Source organism: Pongo abelii, chromosome 1, assembly GCF_028885655.2.
Source record: "Pongo abelii isolate AG06213 chromosome 1, NHGRI_mPonAbe1-v2.0_pri, whole genome shotgun sequence".
Classification (NCBI taxonomy): Eukaryota; Metazoa; Chordata; class Mammalia; order Primates; family Hominidae; genus Pongo; species Pongo abelii.
In genome coordinates this window covers 129,862,789-129,881,371 of record NC_071985.2, presented here as the reverse complement: position 1 = coordinate 129,881,371, position 18,583 = coordinate 129,862,789, and the positions used below count along the sequence as shown (strand labels likewise).

General features: G+C 31.4%; 1 protein-coding gene across 2 annotated transcripts in view; it reads right to left on the bottom strand.

The window, feature by feature from the left end:
* Window positions 1–18,583, bottom strand: part of COL11A1 (collagen type XI alpha 1 chain) — a 243,381-nt gene that overhangs the window by 193,038 nt on the left and 31,760 nt on the right. For both annotated transcript variants that reach the window (XM_024230767.3, XM_054530629.2), the window contains exon 4: window positions 14,635–14,797. In XM_024230767.3, the coding sequence (XP_024086535.2) occupies window positions 14,635–14,797 (163 nt within the window). The remainder of the gene's footprint in view (window positions 1–14,634; window positions 14,798–18,583) is intronic.

Sequence of the window (18,583 nt, the reverse complement as noted above, 5' to 3'; positions counted from 1 at the left end):
AAATAGAACCAACATTTGAAGCGATAGTGACTGAGAATTTGCCCAAATTAATGTCAGACATCATACCAAAATTCCAGGAGTATAATATTCAAATATCAGACCAAAAATCTGGGAATATCATTTTCAAATATCAGAAAATCTAAGATAAATTAAAAATATTAAAAGAACCCAGAGGGGGAAAAAACAACTTACCTATACAAGCGAAAATAAGAATTATATCTGACTTCTCAGAAACCATACAAGAAAGAGAGACTAAAGTGAAATATATAGTGTTGAGAGAAAAATACCACCAAACTAGAATTCTGTACCCTGAGAAATCATTCTACAAAAGTGAAGGAGAAATATAGACTTTCTCAGACAAACAAAAATTGAGGAATTTTTTCCAATAGGCCTGCCTTGCAAGCAATGTTAAAATAAGTTTTTCAGAAATAATAAAAATTATATAAGTGAGAAGATTACATCTACATAAAGAAACTATTCAGAGAATGAATAAATAAAGGTAAAATATTTATTATTATTATTAATTGATCTAAGGTATAAGTGTTTTTCAAAATAATAATAGCAATAATGGATTTCACTGCATATATGCTTATGTATAAGTAAACTGAATGATTGCAATGACAGAAAAGGCAGGAGAGAGGAATTTGAAATATTTTATAAGGTACTTGCATTACTCATAAATCAGTATAGTGTTATTTAAAAGTTGACTTGGAATAGATGTAAGTTCATATTTAAAAACCTAGCCAGGTGAGGTGGCAGTGGCACATGCATTTAATCCCAGCATTTTGGGAGGCCAAGGCTGGTGAATTTATTGAACCCAGGAGTTTGAGACAAGGCTGGGCAACACAGTGAGACCCTATCTCTACAAAAAATAGAAAAGAATCAGCCAGGCATGGTGGTACTGGAAGGATCACCTGAGCCCAGGGCAATAAATAGAACATAATAACATATATGGTGATATTATTCTAACTATATATATAATTGCCTTAAATATGAATGATTTTAATACACTCATTAAAGACAGGTTGTCAGAGTGGATCAAAAAAAAAAAAACAAGGCTCAATTACATGTTGTCTACAAGAGACACACTTTAAATATAAAAACACATACAAAGTAAAAGGAAAGGTATAAAGAAAGGTATAACATTCTAAAACTAATAAAAAGAAAACAGGAGTAGCTAAATTAATTTCACACCGTGCAAACTTCGGAGCAGGGAAAATTATTAGAGATAAAGTGAGGCATTACATGATACTAAGGATAAAAAGGTCAGTACACCAATAAGACATAAATCTTTAATGCATATGCACCTAACAAAATACATGAAGCAAAATCTAATAGCTATGGAAGGAAAAATAGATGAATCCACTATTACATTTAAATGGTAAACACCATTCTAACAGAAATAAAAAGATACAGCAGGCAGAAATTAGTAAGGACAACGTTGAACTAAAAAACACTATTAATCAAAAAAGATAATTTGCATATATATACTCCTATAACCAACAACAGCAGATTACTCATCATTCTAAAGTTCACATGGACATTCCCCAAGATATACTACATTCATGGCCAAAAAGAAAACTCTTAAAAATTTGAATGAATATACATAACCCAATAACTGCTCTCAAACCATAACAGAAAGATAATTGGGAAATCCCAAAATAATTGGAAATGTAAAAACACACTTCTAACTAATACATGGATTGAAGACAAAATCTCAGGAATAATTTAAAAATATTATAAACAAAATAAAAATCAAAATACAACTTTTCTTTGAGGGAAATCTATAGCATTGAATGAATATATTAGAAAAGAGGAAAGATCTGAAATCAACTATCTAAGCTTCTATCCTAAGAATCTAAACAAAAAAGAGGAAAATAAATCTGAAATAAACAGAACAAAAGAAAATTAAATTACACCAGAAATAATAAAACAGACAGCAGAAAGTCACCATAGAATTAGCATCCAAACCAAAACCTGGTTCTTTCAGAATGTTAATAAAATTTATAAGCCTCTAGCTAAGCCAACTAAGTAAGAAAGAGATAAGTTACAAATTATTATTGGCAGGAAAAAGAGGAGATATCACCACAGATCCCATGGACATTAAAAGGATGATAAAAGAATATTATGAAAAACTCTGTGCCCACAAATTTGATAAATTAGATGAAATAAATGAATTCTTTGGTAGATCCAATCTGTAAGAACTCATAAATAAAGAATTAGAAAATCTGAAAAGGTCTATGTCCAATAAGAAGATTGAATCAAAAATTAACAAACTTTCTAAAGAGAAAGCATCAGAACAAGATGAGTTCACTGGTGAAGTCTATCAAACATTTAAGGAAAAAGATATACCAATTCTCTGCAACCTTTTGCAGAATATAGAAGCGAAAGGAATATTACTAACTAATCTTATGAGGCCACATCACCCTAATATCAAAACCAGGTGAAAACATTAGAAGAAAATAATACTACAGACCAATATCTCTCATGAACATAAATGCAAAAATCCTTAACAAAATATTATCAAATTGAATCCCAAGGTATATAAAATAAGTAAATGCCATAGTCAAGTGGAATTTATCCCAGGTATGCCAGGCTGTTTCAACATTTGAAAATAAATTAGTATCACCATCAACAAGCTAAAGAAAAAATAAATAAATTATCATATCATAGATGCAGGAAAGCATTTGACAAAATACAGCACTCATTCATGATTTTAAAACATGTTCTGAAAACTAGGAACAGAAGGAAATTTTCTCAAACTGATCAGAAACAAGGCAAGCATGTCCTCTGTTAATATTGCATTTCTAAATCATACTGGGAGTCCTAGTTGATGCAATAAGACAAGAAAAGGAAATAAAATGTATTCAGATGGGGAAGAGAAAAATTAAACTTTTCCACAGATTACATAATTGTCTATGTAAAAAATCCAAAATAATTGACAAAAAATTTGGAAATAATAAATGATTGTTACAAGGTTGTGTATACAAGGTATATAAAACATCAATCATTTTCTTAAGAAGAATTTGAAATTTATCACTCAACACCATTTACATGAGTACTCAAAAAAGAAATACATATGTATAAATGTAAAAAAATAAATATAAGATCTATATGAAGAAAACTACAAAACTCTGATGAAGGATATCAAACAACTTTAAAAATAAAAATATTCTATGTTCATGGATAGAATGACTAAATACTGTCAAGATATCAGTTCTCCTCAACTTGATCTATAGATTCAATACACTCACAATTAATATCCCAGCATGTTATTTTGTGGATCTTTCCAAACATTTTCCAAATTCATAAGAAGAAAAACATCCAGAATAGTCAATTAACTCAATATTAAAGGTAAAGAACAAAGACAGAGGACTGACATTATCTGACTTTAAGACTTAATATAATATTACAATAATGAATACAAGGTAGTATTGGTGGAAGAACTGATAAGTAGACCAATGGAATAGAATAAAGATCCTAGGAAAAGATCCATATAAACATACTAAACTGATCTTTGACAAAAGGAGCAAATGAAATACAATGGAACAATGATAATCTTTTCAACTAATAGTGCTGGAACAACTGGACAGCCACATGCAAAAAAAATCTAAATACAAACCTTAAATTGTTCAGAAAAATTAACTCATAATGGTTCATAGACCTAAACGTAAAACACAAAACCATGAAACTCCTAGAAGACAATATAGGAGAAAACCTAAATAATCTGGGCTATGGTGATGACTCTTCAGACACAACACCAAAGATATATTCCATGAAAGAATTTATTGATAATCTGGGCTTTATTAAAATTTAAAACTTCTATTCTGAAAAGACAATATCAAGAGAATCAGAAAATACGCCACACAGCAGGTGAATGTGTTTGCAAAAGACATACCTGATAAAGGACTGTTATCCAAAATATACAAAAAGTTCAATATTCAACAATAAAAAAGCTAACAATCTGACTTTAAAATGCACAAATATGTTGAACACCCCAACAAGGAAGATATACAGATGGAAAGTAAGCCTATGAAAATATGTTCAACATCATATGTCATTAGAGAATTGCAAATTAAAACAACAATGAGAAACCACAACATACCAAAAGAAAATAGTGCTGTTTTGGGGCAAATTCAAAACAGTGATGACAAAAACTCCTGGAAAAGTTGTGAAGCAAAACAAACTCTCGTTCCTTGCTGGCAGGAATCCAAAAGGGTTTATTTAGCAAGACAGTTTGGCAATTTCTCATAAAACAAAGCATATTCATACAACAATCACACTTCTTGGTATTTATCCAAATGATTTGAAAATTTATGCCTACATGAAAACTGCACATAATTATCTAGTAGCTTTATTCATAGTTTCCAAAATTTAGAAGCCACCAAGATGTTTTTTAATAGGTAAACTGATAAATATGTACCACATCCGGCTAGTAGAATGTTATTCAGCAGTAAAAAGAAATGAGCCTATCATTCATGAAAATACATAGAAGAGGGCCAGGCGCGGTGGCTCCTGCTTGTAATCCCAGCACTTTGGGGGCTGAGGCAGGTGGATCACGAGGTCAGGAGATCAAGACCATCGTGGCTAACACGGTGAAAACCCGTCTCTACTAAAAACACACAAAAAATTAGCCGGGCGTGGTGGCGGGCGCCTGTAGTCCCAGCTATTCGGGAGGCTGAGGCAGGAGAATGGTGTGAACCCGGGAGGGGGAGCTTGCAGTGAGCCTAGGTCGTGCCACTGCACTCAGCCTGGGAGACAGAGCCAGACTCCATCTCAAAAAAAAAGAAAAAAAAAAAGAGAATATATAGAAGAACCTTAAATGCATATTACTTGGCGAAAGGGGCTAATCTGAAAAGGCTACATACTGTATGACTGCAACTATATACATCCTGGAAAAGCCAAAATTATAGACGCAGTAAAAAAAAAAAAAAAAAATTGCAACTTCCAGGGGTTAATCAGGGAGAGAAGGATGAACAGGTAAAGAAAGGAAGATTAGGTAGAGAAAGAAAGATTTTTAGTGCAGTAAAATTATTCTTTTAGGTACTAATATGGTGAGTACATGTCATTACATATTTGTCTACACTCTTAGAATGTACAACACCAACAGTGAACATGTAACCTATAGACTTTGGGTGATAATGATGAGTCAATGTAGTTTCATCTGTTGTAATAAATTCCTACTCTCATATGGGATATTGATAATAGGGAAGGTTATATGTTGGAGTGGGGCAAAGAGTATATGGGAACTCCCCGTCCCTTCTGCTCAACTTTTCTGTGAACCTACACCTACTCTAAAATAAAGATTGTTTATTAACAACAACAGCAATTGGCCAGGGCGCGGTGGCTCACGCCTGTAATCCCAGCACTTTGGGAGGCCGAGGCGGGCGGATCACGAGGTCAGGAGATCAAGACCATCCTGGCTAACACGGTGAAACCCCGTCTCTACTAAAAATCCAAAAATTAGCCGGGCGTGTTGGCAGGCGCCTATAGGCCCAGCTACTCAGGAGACTGAAGCAGGAGAATGACGTGAACCCTGGAGGCGGAGCTTGCAATGAGCGAAGATCCTGCCACTGCACTCCAGCCTGGGCAACAGAGCCAGACTCGGTCTCAAAAAAAAAAAAAAAAAAAGCAAACAAACAAACAAAAAACAGCAACAAAGGCAATAAACAGATGCCAACCCTGAGATGGGGTGGACACTGAAACTCTCAGGAAGAGTTTTTAAAACAGCTATTATAACTCTCCTCCAAGAAGCAAGTGATACACTATTGAAAAGAATGAAAATATAAGAATATTTAGCAGCAAAGTAGAAACTTTAAAGAGTGAAGGCTTCCTAAATTTGTTGAAAAATATTCATTTACAGGTGTAAGATGCTTAATAAACCCGAAACAGAATAAATTCAAACAAAATTATGACAACATACTTTATAAGTCAATCTACTGAAAAGCAAACACAGAGAAAAAAAATCTTAATAGCAGCTAAAGTGGTACATCAAGTACATGATAACAACAATGTGAATGTGAGTTGTGCATCAGAAAACACAGGGACCAGAGACAGTGGAACAACATTTTTACAGTCCTAAAATAATAAAACTGTCAACCCAGAAATCTATAGTCAGTGAAAATATTCTTCTGTAATGAAGGCAAAAGAACAACATTCTCACATATAAGAAAACTAAGAGATACATCAGTAGCATATCTGTTATACAAGAAATGTTAAAGAAAACTTTTTAGACTGATAGAAAAGTGTATCCTAGAAAAATATGGAGCTTCAGAAATAAAAGATAAACAGAAATAACAAATATTTACTTAGATATAAACTTATATTTTTATCTTAAAAGCTTTAAAATATTTGATTATTTAAAGCAAAAATAACATTTGGTAGTATGTTCAATATAGGTCTAGTAAGCATGACAACTATAGTACAAAGATCAGTATGACAAGGAGATTGAAATGTTTCTACATTACATACACACAATGATACAATATTAGCAAGAAATATATCATAACATTTTGGTACAAATTTTATAATTCTTATAAAAAGTATTTCTTAAATAAAAAAATAGCAAAAATCCAATAGGTAAAACAAAATGGAATACTACAAAATATTCAAATAAACCCTCAGCACCAAAAAAAAAAAAAGACTGGAGGCAGGAAAGGAAGAACAAAGAATCAGAAAACAGAGAGTACAAAGAAAATACAAATAATAAGATGCAGATTTAAATCCAGCCATATCAATAACAAATCAATGGCATTTAACATAACATTTAATGTAAATTACATGTTATTAGTTTCATGACACCAATTAAAGGTAGAAATTTATAGAGGGGATAAAAAAAGACCCCCAGTAACCTGACTCTAACAGGCCCACTTTAACTGTGCAGACACATAATTTGAAAATAAATGGACATAAAAATATATATAGCATTCAAATTGTAGGTTAACAAGAAAAGGAGTGGCCATTCTAATATCACATAAAGTAGACGTCAAGGCAAAAAATACTAGTGGAGATAAAGAGAGATATTTCATAGTAAAAAGTGACAAGCAGAAAGATCTAACAATGTTAAATGTGCACGTGCCTGAGAATACAATATATGCCGCAAAAAATGGCAAAATGAAAAGGAAGATACACAATTATGGTAGAAAATTTTAACACTCCTCAACAACTGATAGAACAAGTAGACAAAAAAATAAGAAAGATAAGAAAAGATCTAAGTGACATTTATAAAAGTCTGCATCGAACAATTTCACAATGCACTTTCTTTTTAAGGGCATTATCACATTAACTGAGATAGACTACATGTTAGACCATATATCAAACTTCAATAAATCTAAATGGATTGAGATCATACCAAATTTATTCTCAGAAGACAACAGAATTAGACACCGATACCAATAAGCTCTCTAAGAAAAGCTCAAGTATCTAGACGTTAAACATCACTATATAATTAGTGGGCTAGAAATAAAATAAAAAAAGAAATTGAAAATTATTTTAACTAAATAACCATCAAAAATGACATAGTAAAATTGTGTTATGCAGCTAAAACTGTGTTTAGAGAGAAATGTGTAATTTTAAATTTTTATACTGGGAAAAAATAAATCTTGAAGTAATAACCCTATACTTTGAGAGGCTAGATAAACAATTTTTCTTTTTCAAATTTATGATAGGAAAAAATAATTATGAAATAGAAAAGAGTCTGTTAAGAGGGACAATTAACAGAGCCTGAAACTGGTTTGTTGAGAATATCGACAAAAGTTTCAAGTACCTGTTCAAATTATTGATCGGGGGGGAAAATACAAATGATTAATATAAAGAATAAAAAGTAGTTTTCAGTAGAAATTTTAAAGATATTAAAATTTAAAATAATGAAATGCTACAAACAGCTTTATATGAACAAATCCAACAACTTAGTTGAACTAGAAAAATTTCTTGAAAAATAAAACTTAACATGATCAACACAAGAAGAAACAGAAAAACTGAATTAACCTGTATCGAGTAAAGAAATTGAATATGTTAAAACAGTTCTAAAAAGAAAACTCAGGGCCCCGAAATTTTACTGGTTAATTCTATCCAGTATTCAAGAAGGAAATATCATCAGTAATATAAGAAAGTTTTCAGAAAATAGATAAGGAGAGATCACTGCACAGATGAGTTTATGAAGCCAGTATAACCCTATCAAAACCTGACAAAGACATTATAAATACAGAGATTCATAGACTCATATTCCTCATTAATATAGACTAAAACTTTTTAAAGATATTTTACAAAATGGAATTATATGTTACATTAATAAGATAACATACTATATGACTACAGTGGAATCTATACACCTCTAAGGAATGAAAAGTTATTTCTAAATATTTGAAAAATCAATCAATGTAATTCAACATACTAACAGGAAAAAAAACCCACATGATCATTTCAATAGGAGTAGAAAAAGCGTTTTATAAAATTTAGTACATGTTCTTGATAACAAATATTTAGGAAACTAAGACTAATAGTAAATTTCAAACTGATAAACAGCATCCAATGAAAACTTTCAGCCAACATCATATTTAATGCTGAAAGACTGAATTATTTTCCACATGAGGTCAGAAAAAAAGTAAGAATACCTGCTTACACAAGATATATTCAATATATATAAAAGTTATATTCAATATATATCCCATTCATTGCCATAAGAAAAATAAGTAAAAAGCATAAAGATAGAAAACTTGCAAAATGGTCCCTACTTTCAGATTATATAAACTTTTTACATTAAAAAAAAAAAACCCTAAGGCTGTAGGATACAAGGTTAATATAAAAAATCGTGTTCTCTATATTAGCAAGAAAATATTCAAATATGACATTAAAAACAAATTCATTTACTGTAGCATTAAAAAAATACTCAGAAAAAAATTGAATAAAAGATGTCCAAGACATTTACCCTGAAAACTAGAAAACATTGTAAAAAAAATTAAACAAGACCAAAATAAATGGAGTTATATTATGTACAGGAAATAGAAAACTCCATGATTTTTAAAAATTTCAATTCTCTTCATTATGATCTGTAGCTTAAATGAAATCCCCATTAAAACCACAACTTTTTGTAGAAGTTAATAAGCTTATTCTAACATGTGTGTAGAAATGAAAATGACCCAAAATTGCTACAGCAATGTTTTACAAAGAATAAAAAGTAGCAGTATTTACCCACATGATTTAAAAATGTTTTCTAAAACTACAGTAATCAAGATATGATGGTATTAGTAAAAGAAAAGAATAAATAATAAGGTAGAGAGTTCAGTAATAGGTGCACTAATTGGTAGCCAATTAATTTCTGATTTAAAGACCAAGGCAATACAAATCATGAAGAGAAAGTCGTTTCAGAAAAATGTGCTGAATGAACTGGGTATGATTATGTAGAAAACAGTGAACATTGACCTTTACCTTACATCATACACAAATACTAACTCAAAATGGGACATAACCCATGTGCAAATCCTGAAACAACAACGTTCTGATACTAAAAATAGAAGAAAATCATTGTGATCTTGGAGTAAAAGTTTCTTAGAACACAAAGAGTGTCAAACATAACAACAAAATTGATAAATTAAACTTTATCAAAATTAAAAGCATTTACACTTGGAAAGATACCAATAAGAAAACAAAAAAAAGGCAAGTCACATACTGGAAAAAATATTTGCAAACATCTATCAGACAAAAAAATCTTTATGCAGGATATAAACTCTTAAAACTCCTTAAACTAAAGACAAACAGCTCAATTTTTTAAATGGGCAAAAAATTTGAAAAGACACCTCACAAAACAATATGCATAAATGTACCACAAGAACCTGGTAAAATGCAGACATCATCAGTCAAGAGAGAAGCGCAAATTAAAACCACAATGTAACACTACAATGAGTCTAGTTAGAATGCCTAAAATGAAAAAGACTGAGCATATCAGAGGTTGGCAAAGATACGTAATGACTGGAACTCTCATACACTGCTGAAGGGAGTATAAAATGGTTAATGCCACTTTGAAAAATAGTTTGATAATTTTCTTTTTTTTTTTTATGTTAAGCATGCACCTACCAAATAACCCATGCATTCCACATCTAGGTATTCAACCAAACAAACCAAAATGTAGACATGAATGTTTATAGTGGCTTTATAGATGCCATAACCTGGAAGCAACACAAATGACCAGTAATAGGGCGAATGGATGAAAAAATTTTGGTTTAGCTATGTGTTAAAATCCTACTCTGCAAAATAATAATAATAATAATAATAATAATAATAAATACAATAAACATGGGTAAATCTTAAGATCATTATACTGAGTAAGAACTGAATTGTATGTAATATAAATAAGACAACATACTACATCATCAGTAGGGTCTATAGACCTCTAAGGATTGAAAAGTTGTTTTTAAATAGTTGAAAAACCAATCAACGTAATTCGACATACTATTAATAACAGGGGGAAAAAAACGAGTTAAGTTAAAATGAGCGCACCCAGTATAATTCCATTTGTAAAAGTCCCAGAAAAGCTACAGTGATAAAAAGCTAATTCATGATTTTCTGGGGTTAGGATGGAAGAAGGAATGAATTATAAAAGGTGATAAGGAATCTCTTGGGTGAGATGGCAGTTTATTTTCTTGATTATGATGATGGTTTCACAGTTGTATACATAAGTCACAACTGATCAAATGGTATACTTTTAATAATTGCAGTTTATTGTGATTCAATTATAACTCAATAAATTTAGAAAAAAAATCACAAGGACCATGAACTAAATGCATCTAGACTGGGAAAAGTGGATAAATGGAAAGGCTATCTCCATCTTATAACATTGTTCTATAGGAAAACCATGTCTACTAAAATTCAACTTTTAAGTGTGTATATTGGATAATATATGCATTAAAAAGATATGTGGACACCATAAAGCAATAATCAAACTCTTAATGGCTTTTGAGATGGCTTTAGTATTGACCATCTCAAAAGCCATCTCAAAAGAGTTTGCTAATCTTATTTTTTTCAGGCCTTGTAGAGTTATCAAGTAGCATAGTTGTTATAAATTATTATTCATTGATTTCTCCACAGAAAATTGAATTCAAAATATTTTCTGAGGAGCTTGAAAAAATGCAAAATGTTCATCACAAAGCTTTTCTACTCAAACAGCTGTCATATGTCATATTCTACTCATTGCTTCCATGAAATAAATAATCTCCCCAAAGATTTTTTATATATTATATATATTTATATATTTGTTAAAAAATATAAAAGACCTGCAATAATCTGTTTTGATTATTTAAAAACAATTAGAAAACAGAAATAATGATGTTTTGAAAACTTGAGCAATGGCTATAACTTGCTATTTAGTAAAGAAATTTTCCTGTTTAAAAGACTCCAAAAATAATTGTATTGACAATAAATACAAGCAATACAACTTTTCTAATTTAGTTTTTGTCACATCTTTGAATCTTATTTGGCAGGAAAAAAAAATCAAGGCTGTTGATTTGTGTTGGTAGGACATTTTTTTTTTTTTTTTTTTTGCTTGCATGGAAATATTCATTCAATCAGACCACACTCCATTTATTAAGGTCTGTACTCAGGTGTTACCTCCGTCTAGAGGGGACAAATGTATCTAATCTCTACAAGGTACTTTGTAAAATTGCAGTAGCCCAGAAAAGAAGTACTTCATTTAGAACACAGACAGATGGACCCATGAGGACTTTTAGCAGACAGACCGAGGGACCCACAAGGACTTCTGACTGAGAGATGGGTCACCGTTAGTCGCCCATATCAAAAGTACTTGAAATGTCACGGTTGTAAAATCATAAGAAAGAGAAGTTATAATAATGTTTGTAAAACTACACATTAATGGATAATTAAGTTAACAACATACAACCACATTTATATTACGTGTGTGTGTATATATATTTATACTAGTATCTTAAAGACTGTACATACATCAGCTCATTTTTTCTATAAATCCTTATGAGGAAGATTCTGTTATATTTCCCATTTGAAACTGATATAGAGTAATTATATAGAGAAGGTTGAATATTAAGCTATATGCTGGGATTCAAAATCAGATTTTTGTCATCCCCAAATCAATTCATATACTCACTCTGCTATGCTGAAATTATAAAATCTGAATTATGAGTCTATATGCTCTTCTTGTGATGAGCATATGATGAGCATAATATGTAAACTATAATTGTTCAAACTTTAAAATCATCTTCAGTTTTGCATTTATCTGTATAAAGTTGAATTCTAAAAAGTCATTAGATTGAAATTCAAATATGACCATGTTTAATATTTTTACCATAGTAGTACCATTCTATTAATGTAGGGCAGTGTATACATGAAATTACATACACTAAACAAATCTGCAACTAAATCTGACTTATACTATGTCTGAAAAAGTGCATTTCTAGTTTTCAGACTAATGAATCACTGGTATCATATTATCTTCATCATCACAACTATTTATAAAACACTAACATAATATATAGACAATACAATTTCTATCTCCTGTCATTTTTAGTTTAAATTCTATGTGTTTACTTGCAAAGATTCATAAGTATATAGGTATTATAATATAAACCAAAAATAAAAGGAAAAACATACTTGAATAAGTTTTTAAGAAAAGATATATTAACATCAGGTAGAATGAACTAATTTTACAAAATGGTGGAAATTTCTAAATTCGGACTAAACATCCATATATTTGAATTACTTATTTTCTTCATGTGCTATTTTCAAGTGGAAAGAGACCAAATTGTCTTTGAAATTTCATATATACATACAATAATATAATTTAGAAAATAAGACCTGAATCTTATATCTGATGGCTGTTTGAGTATATGAATTAGATAAATACTAAATTTCATCCAATTCAAAGATTCCTACTCTACAGCCTTCTAAATATTTTATTAAGTAAAAATTGTTTCCCCTTTAACTAGTCAGAGATTGTAAAAGATAAACTGAGAGAGTAAGTTCTTTATTCGTTACATTTTAAAAACTAACTACACTTAATAGTAAATAAATGTTTTATTTAAAACTTCATAGAGTTTCATGAAACTCTAGGATGCGAAGTAGCTTAATAAACTTATTTTTCACTACTCACTGTCATATTCACTAAGGGTTTCATTAAAGAATCCTTTCAACATTACTTTTCTTAATGTTTTAATAGCTTCTCCAACTGAAAAACTGAAGTTACTCCAGGATTCAGAATGTGGGATATAGTTTTACAAAGTTAAGCATCAATTTTTAAAAAAGGAAAGAAATTCCACTGATACTGTTCTTTTGTCTTACACATTTATGTTCCTGAAAAATAAGGTGTGGGTTACAAAAATAAATTATAATTTATTCATAATTCACATGAAACTTAAGTTTATGAATAGTTTTATTTTTAAAATAATGCTTTTCAAGATTAGAAATTATATTAATATTTATTTGCCTAATGAATAAATAATTGTTTATCATCATGTGCATGCAATCAGTGTTGGATATTGGGATATCTGAGAGTATATTACCATTATATACTACCTGAATCAGTTTATTATTTACATAATCTAGCATGATATGATAGTTTAAAATATTTTATGTAGAATTAAAGGCTTAGGTACACACTAGTGGACAAAAGTCAGAAACGATAGCATCTCAAATAAATAACATGGAACTTTCACAAATGTTTATTATAATAATAATTTTAAATAAAACTACACTGTAGGTTATATTTATAAGTACAGGAATGAAATAGTCTAGCTGATGCTCTGAATGAACATTGTTCTGTTTATGAAAATACATACTGTCTGTATGTTTGTATATATATATGTGTGTACACCTTTGTGTATGTATATTCACACATCAAAAAATATAGCAAATCTCCAGGTGAAACTGTCTATTAATTTGTAATATATTACACAGCTTTACTTTGTTACACCTTGACAAAGAAATGACTCAAATTGTTTAAAAACAATCATCAAAATAATAAATACTGTCTCGAGAGTGCATCCTTTAATGGTGTCAGAATTCAGGTCATTTGTTCTTTTAAAAAGTGACTGAAAGTTAAAGCAAAGTTGCCATATCCAATGACTGGAGGACTAAAAGAATGTGATTATCATAATTAGTGAAATATAATTAGATGGAAATACCTTACCATGATCTTTACATTATTTTTTAAAGTGATTTAAACACTTAAAATTTATATTTTGCAATATGATCTCTATTTTACCTTAAAAAACATTCACAAAGAACAGAGGAAGGCAAAACATATGACTTGTGCATCTCTCTAAATTAACCTCCCATAGAATAAAATGAAGAAAATGTTCTTTTCTGCAAAGAAAATAATACAAACTACTAAGAGTTAAGCCGTTTGTCCTTCCCAGGAGAATAGCATGTCTGTGTTCAAATCAACCAATCCCTGTAAATGTTTCCCAGGCGTTACAGTCACCATTGTCTAGTCATTCTCTTAATGAACAATAGAAAACATCACCACTATACTCACAGAGGAAGAAACTAGGTCACCCTTTAGAGTTTTCAACTTTGCTTTATAATGTATTGCTATAAAGCGATATATTTACTGTTGTTAAACCGGTTCATCTGATTTGTCAATATTCAGCTTAGAGTTGGATTTATTTTTACCTCAAAAACTTCTTCATCCAAAATCCTTGTTCCAAAAACCGTGATTCCATTGGTATCAACAATTGCTCTCTCACTTCTATCAAGTGGTTTCGTGGTTTTCTTCTTACAATCAACAATCATTGTCACAGTTTTCTTCTCCACGCTGATTGCTACCCGATGCCACCTAAAAAAGACAAGTAATTCTTTTGTAAGCTTCAAAGAAACAGTGGTTGCCAAAGCAGTATTCACATAAAAATACTGTGTATTTTAAATTATAAAAATGAGCTAAAATCATACAAAAAATGTAGGCTCATTTATTAAGCAGCCGGTTAACAGGTGACTACTTACTCATTACCCAACAGTACTAGGTACCCAAAAGGACACAAGCAGCATAAAACGCACAGCAGAATTAGCTGTCTGTGCTGATAAGGAAGTGCCCATCCTTTGCTTCACTTTGTGTTGTAGTAACAAAAGCTTAATCTCACTGTGTCCTGATGAAGGTATTTGATAGAGATTAGGGTGGGATATGGGGTAAGTAATAGTTTCCAAGTACGTAAATGCTTTCTTCCAAAGTGGAATTCCATTTTAAAAAAATCCGCTCTAATGATCCCCTGAGATTGACTGTAACAGGGTATGCCTGCTAATTGAATGAGCGCTCCATCTAGAGCAAGTCAACGTCCTAATTGTAAAACACAATGTGCTTCTCTGTTTTTATTCACATTTATTTCAAGTGCTTTCATTATTTTTCCACTTTAATTTCAAGACAGTTATAGATCACTACTGTAGGCAAGATCCAAGACTGAGACACAATATCTTTTCTTCTTTCCAGGGTTGGCAGGTGTGCAAAACTGAAAGAAAACATAGTCAACGCATGTGTGGAATGAGACTCTCAATTCACTCTGCAGCTACTGCTCCAACTAATTTAGAGCAGTGATGACAGGCTTGGCTGGGGAGACATGGCCAGCCCTTTGGAAACGCACATTCCCTAACCATAGTGTAAAATGGTGGGTTTTATTAACAATGTATGGTGCTAACATAAACCATTAAATGAAGCCCACTCAGATTCTGCAAGCCAGTCTGGTTTATATTTTATTTTTTTCCAAATGAAAAGTGCTAGATTAATATTCCAGAAGTGTCTAGGACTAGATCCATAAAATAAAATACCCAAAAAGTTGCAGGAGCCTTCCTAAAATGTCTGTTTCATGTGACTTGGCATGGTGACCAAGTGTATTTCCATATACACTTAATCTTTGGTCTTTCCACTAGAACATTCAACTGGCATAGGTGTCTGCTTGGTTTGAATTGAGCAAAGATTTATATAAGGAGCTACTTAATACAGTGAGAGTAAAATTTACACATACTTCATGCCAACAAATCTGGGTCTTCACTTAAACCATTACCAGTATTATAGGTATGTGCTTTTCATTAACAGAAAATAAAAACAATTTCAATAATTAAAACTGATTAGAACTCTAAACTTGATATTTTTGTTTAATTAATGTAGGCTGTGATAATGATATGTCATAATCATGGTATCATACATAATATTCAAAATACCAAATTAACATTTAGCCTTAGAGGCATTCTTAATTATTCTCTTTTTCTCATACTACACACTCCTATAGTCAGAAAATTCTATCAGTTCATATATTCACAAGTATAAACAGAATCCAATATCTCTCAATTTAGTCAAAGCTGCCATCTCTCACAGCTAGACTCCTAACTGGCCTCTGCTTCTACTCTTATGCAACCAGAGCCACCTTTTAAAAATCTAAGTCAGATCAAGGATCTGCATTCTTAAAAACTATGAAATACAATACTCACAGTAAAAGCTGAAGCCCTTACTCTGCTTCACAGGAGGGTCCCCTATCCTTCTATGATCTCATGAGCTCAGACGCCCCCTGGACTCCTGGCATCCCAGCCACAAGGCTGCCGCCTTATTGCCCCTTGCACATGTTCTTCACCCCTGCAGGATTGTTCTTTCTCCACATCCCTACATGGCTATTCTCTCACTTCCTTTGTGATTTTGCTCAATGAAACCTCACTCAAAAAAACATGAGTGAAACCTCATGTTTTACTTTGAGGATTCATTCATATTAAACTGTGCTATCTAAAATAGTACACTCTACATCTCTTACCTTGATTTATTTTCGTTCAAAGAACTATCAGCACTTTGCATATTTAAGCTCCAGGAGTGGAGGAACTTCACCTGGGTTGTTCATTGCTACAACTGCTGTGCTCTACAGACTGCCAGCCAAGTGGTGGCTAATAGATAAATACTTACGGAATGAATGTTCACTCATGAAGAATGTCATGATTGTTCTTTAAAAACATCAGAGTGTGCTTAAATACTAATATTTTTGCATCTAAATTATTATGTCAGTTGAGCTCAACAAGTATGTCACATTTTAACTGTCTCAAGTAAAAGTATAGGACCTATCTAGCACACAGTAAGCATTTAATAAATTGTTATTGAAGGAATATACAAATGAAAAAAATTAATACTACTAGGTATTAATTGTATTCAACATATTATCAAGATAATATTTTACTACTGTGATATATGTAAATATAACTTCTTGTTCTGTTTGATAATCAATTAAAAATATTTATTGAACATTCTCCATTTTTTATTTTTATTTTTTCATGTTTTACTCTAAGGATTCATTCATAGTAAACACTACCTGCTAGTTTTGAATAAGATGTGGGCTGGGCTGCAATAAATTGATGTTTTTGTTTTTGTTTTTGTTTCAGTTAGGAAAGCAGGATTAAGGAAAAATAAGGTGTGAATAATAAGATGAGTTCAAAATATTTTCTACATTTACCAAATATAGACTAAAATCTTAGCATGGAGTTTGCTAACAGTCAAAAAAAGAAACACAATGTGCTGTTATATCTAATTCGTTTATAGGATAATAATGTAAATTAGTTGTAAAAGCCTAAAGTTGTAAAGTCTCAGTAAAACTGAGACTTGAGAGTTTCTCTGTGGTCCTGACAAAAATATAATGAGTGTCAATGAGCACTGCTACTTCCTTCTTATAGCTATAACCAAATGTGCTATTTTGGATAAAGCTGTTTTTAGAGGTCTGGATTCAGTGATAAAATATTGAGTAAATTTAATAAGCATTAATTTCTATTTAGCTGCTCCATAAATGAAAGGAAAAAAACACAATACATAATTCAGAATTCGACATGGTTTGCAAAAGAGCGCAGTGCGAGCCTGACTTCCTGAGTTCAAACCCCAGCTCTATCACTTTCCAACTATATGACCTTAGGCAAGTTACTTAAACTCTCTGAGCCTCAGTTCCCTTACCAGTAAAATTAGTTTATTAACATTACTTTCTTAAAGGAATCAATAAAACTAAATGAGTTAACAATGTATAAAGACCTTAGTACATGGCACATATCACTACTCTATAATGCTTCCTCTGATCTCCAATATTAATATTATTAGTAAAACGTAAGTCAAATTAGATCATTCTTCTGCTCAAAAAGCCTCCAGTAACTTCCAGTTTCTCTCAGAGTAGAATCCAAAGTGCTTACGACCTCCTACAATGTGTTACACCATCTGGCCTCCCTCTGCTTCTCCATCCTCATCATCTCACTCTTCTCCCGCCATGCTGGTATCCTTGATGTTGCTTGGAACAAACTGGCCACACCCTGGAATCAGAGACTGTATTTGCTTCCTGCTTCTCCTGGAACACTAGGCTTTTAATTAACAGCATGACATGCACTTCACCTTCTTTACATATCACTTTCTTAGTGGGATTTGGCTTGATCTCACTTCTTAAAACTGTACCCACCCCACTGCCACACCCTATCCTCTTTATTGCTATCTTTTTCTTTCGCACTTATTACCACCTGCTACAGTATTTATTAGTAACTTATTTTGAAAACATTGTTTATTGTTTCCCTGTGCACACTATAAATTATGTCTTTATGTATTTTTTGCTCATTTATTTATCACCAG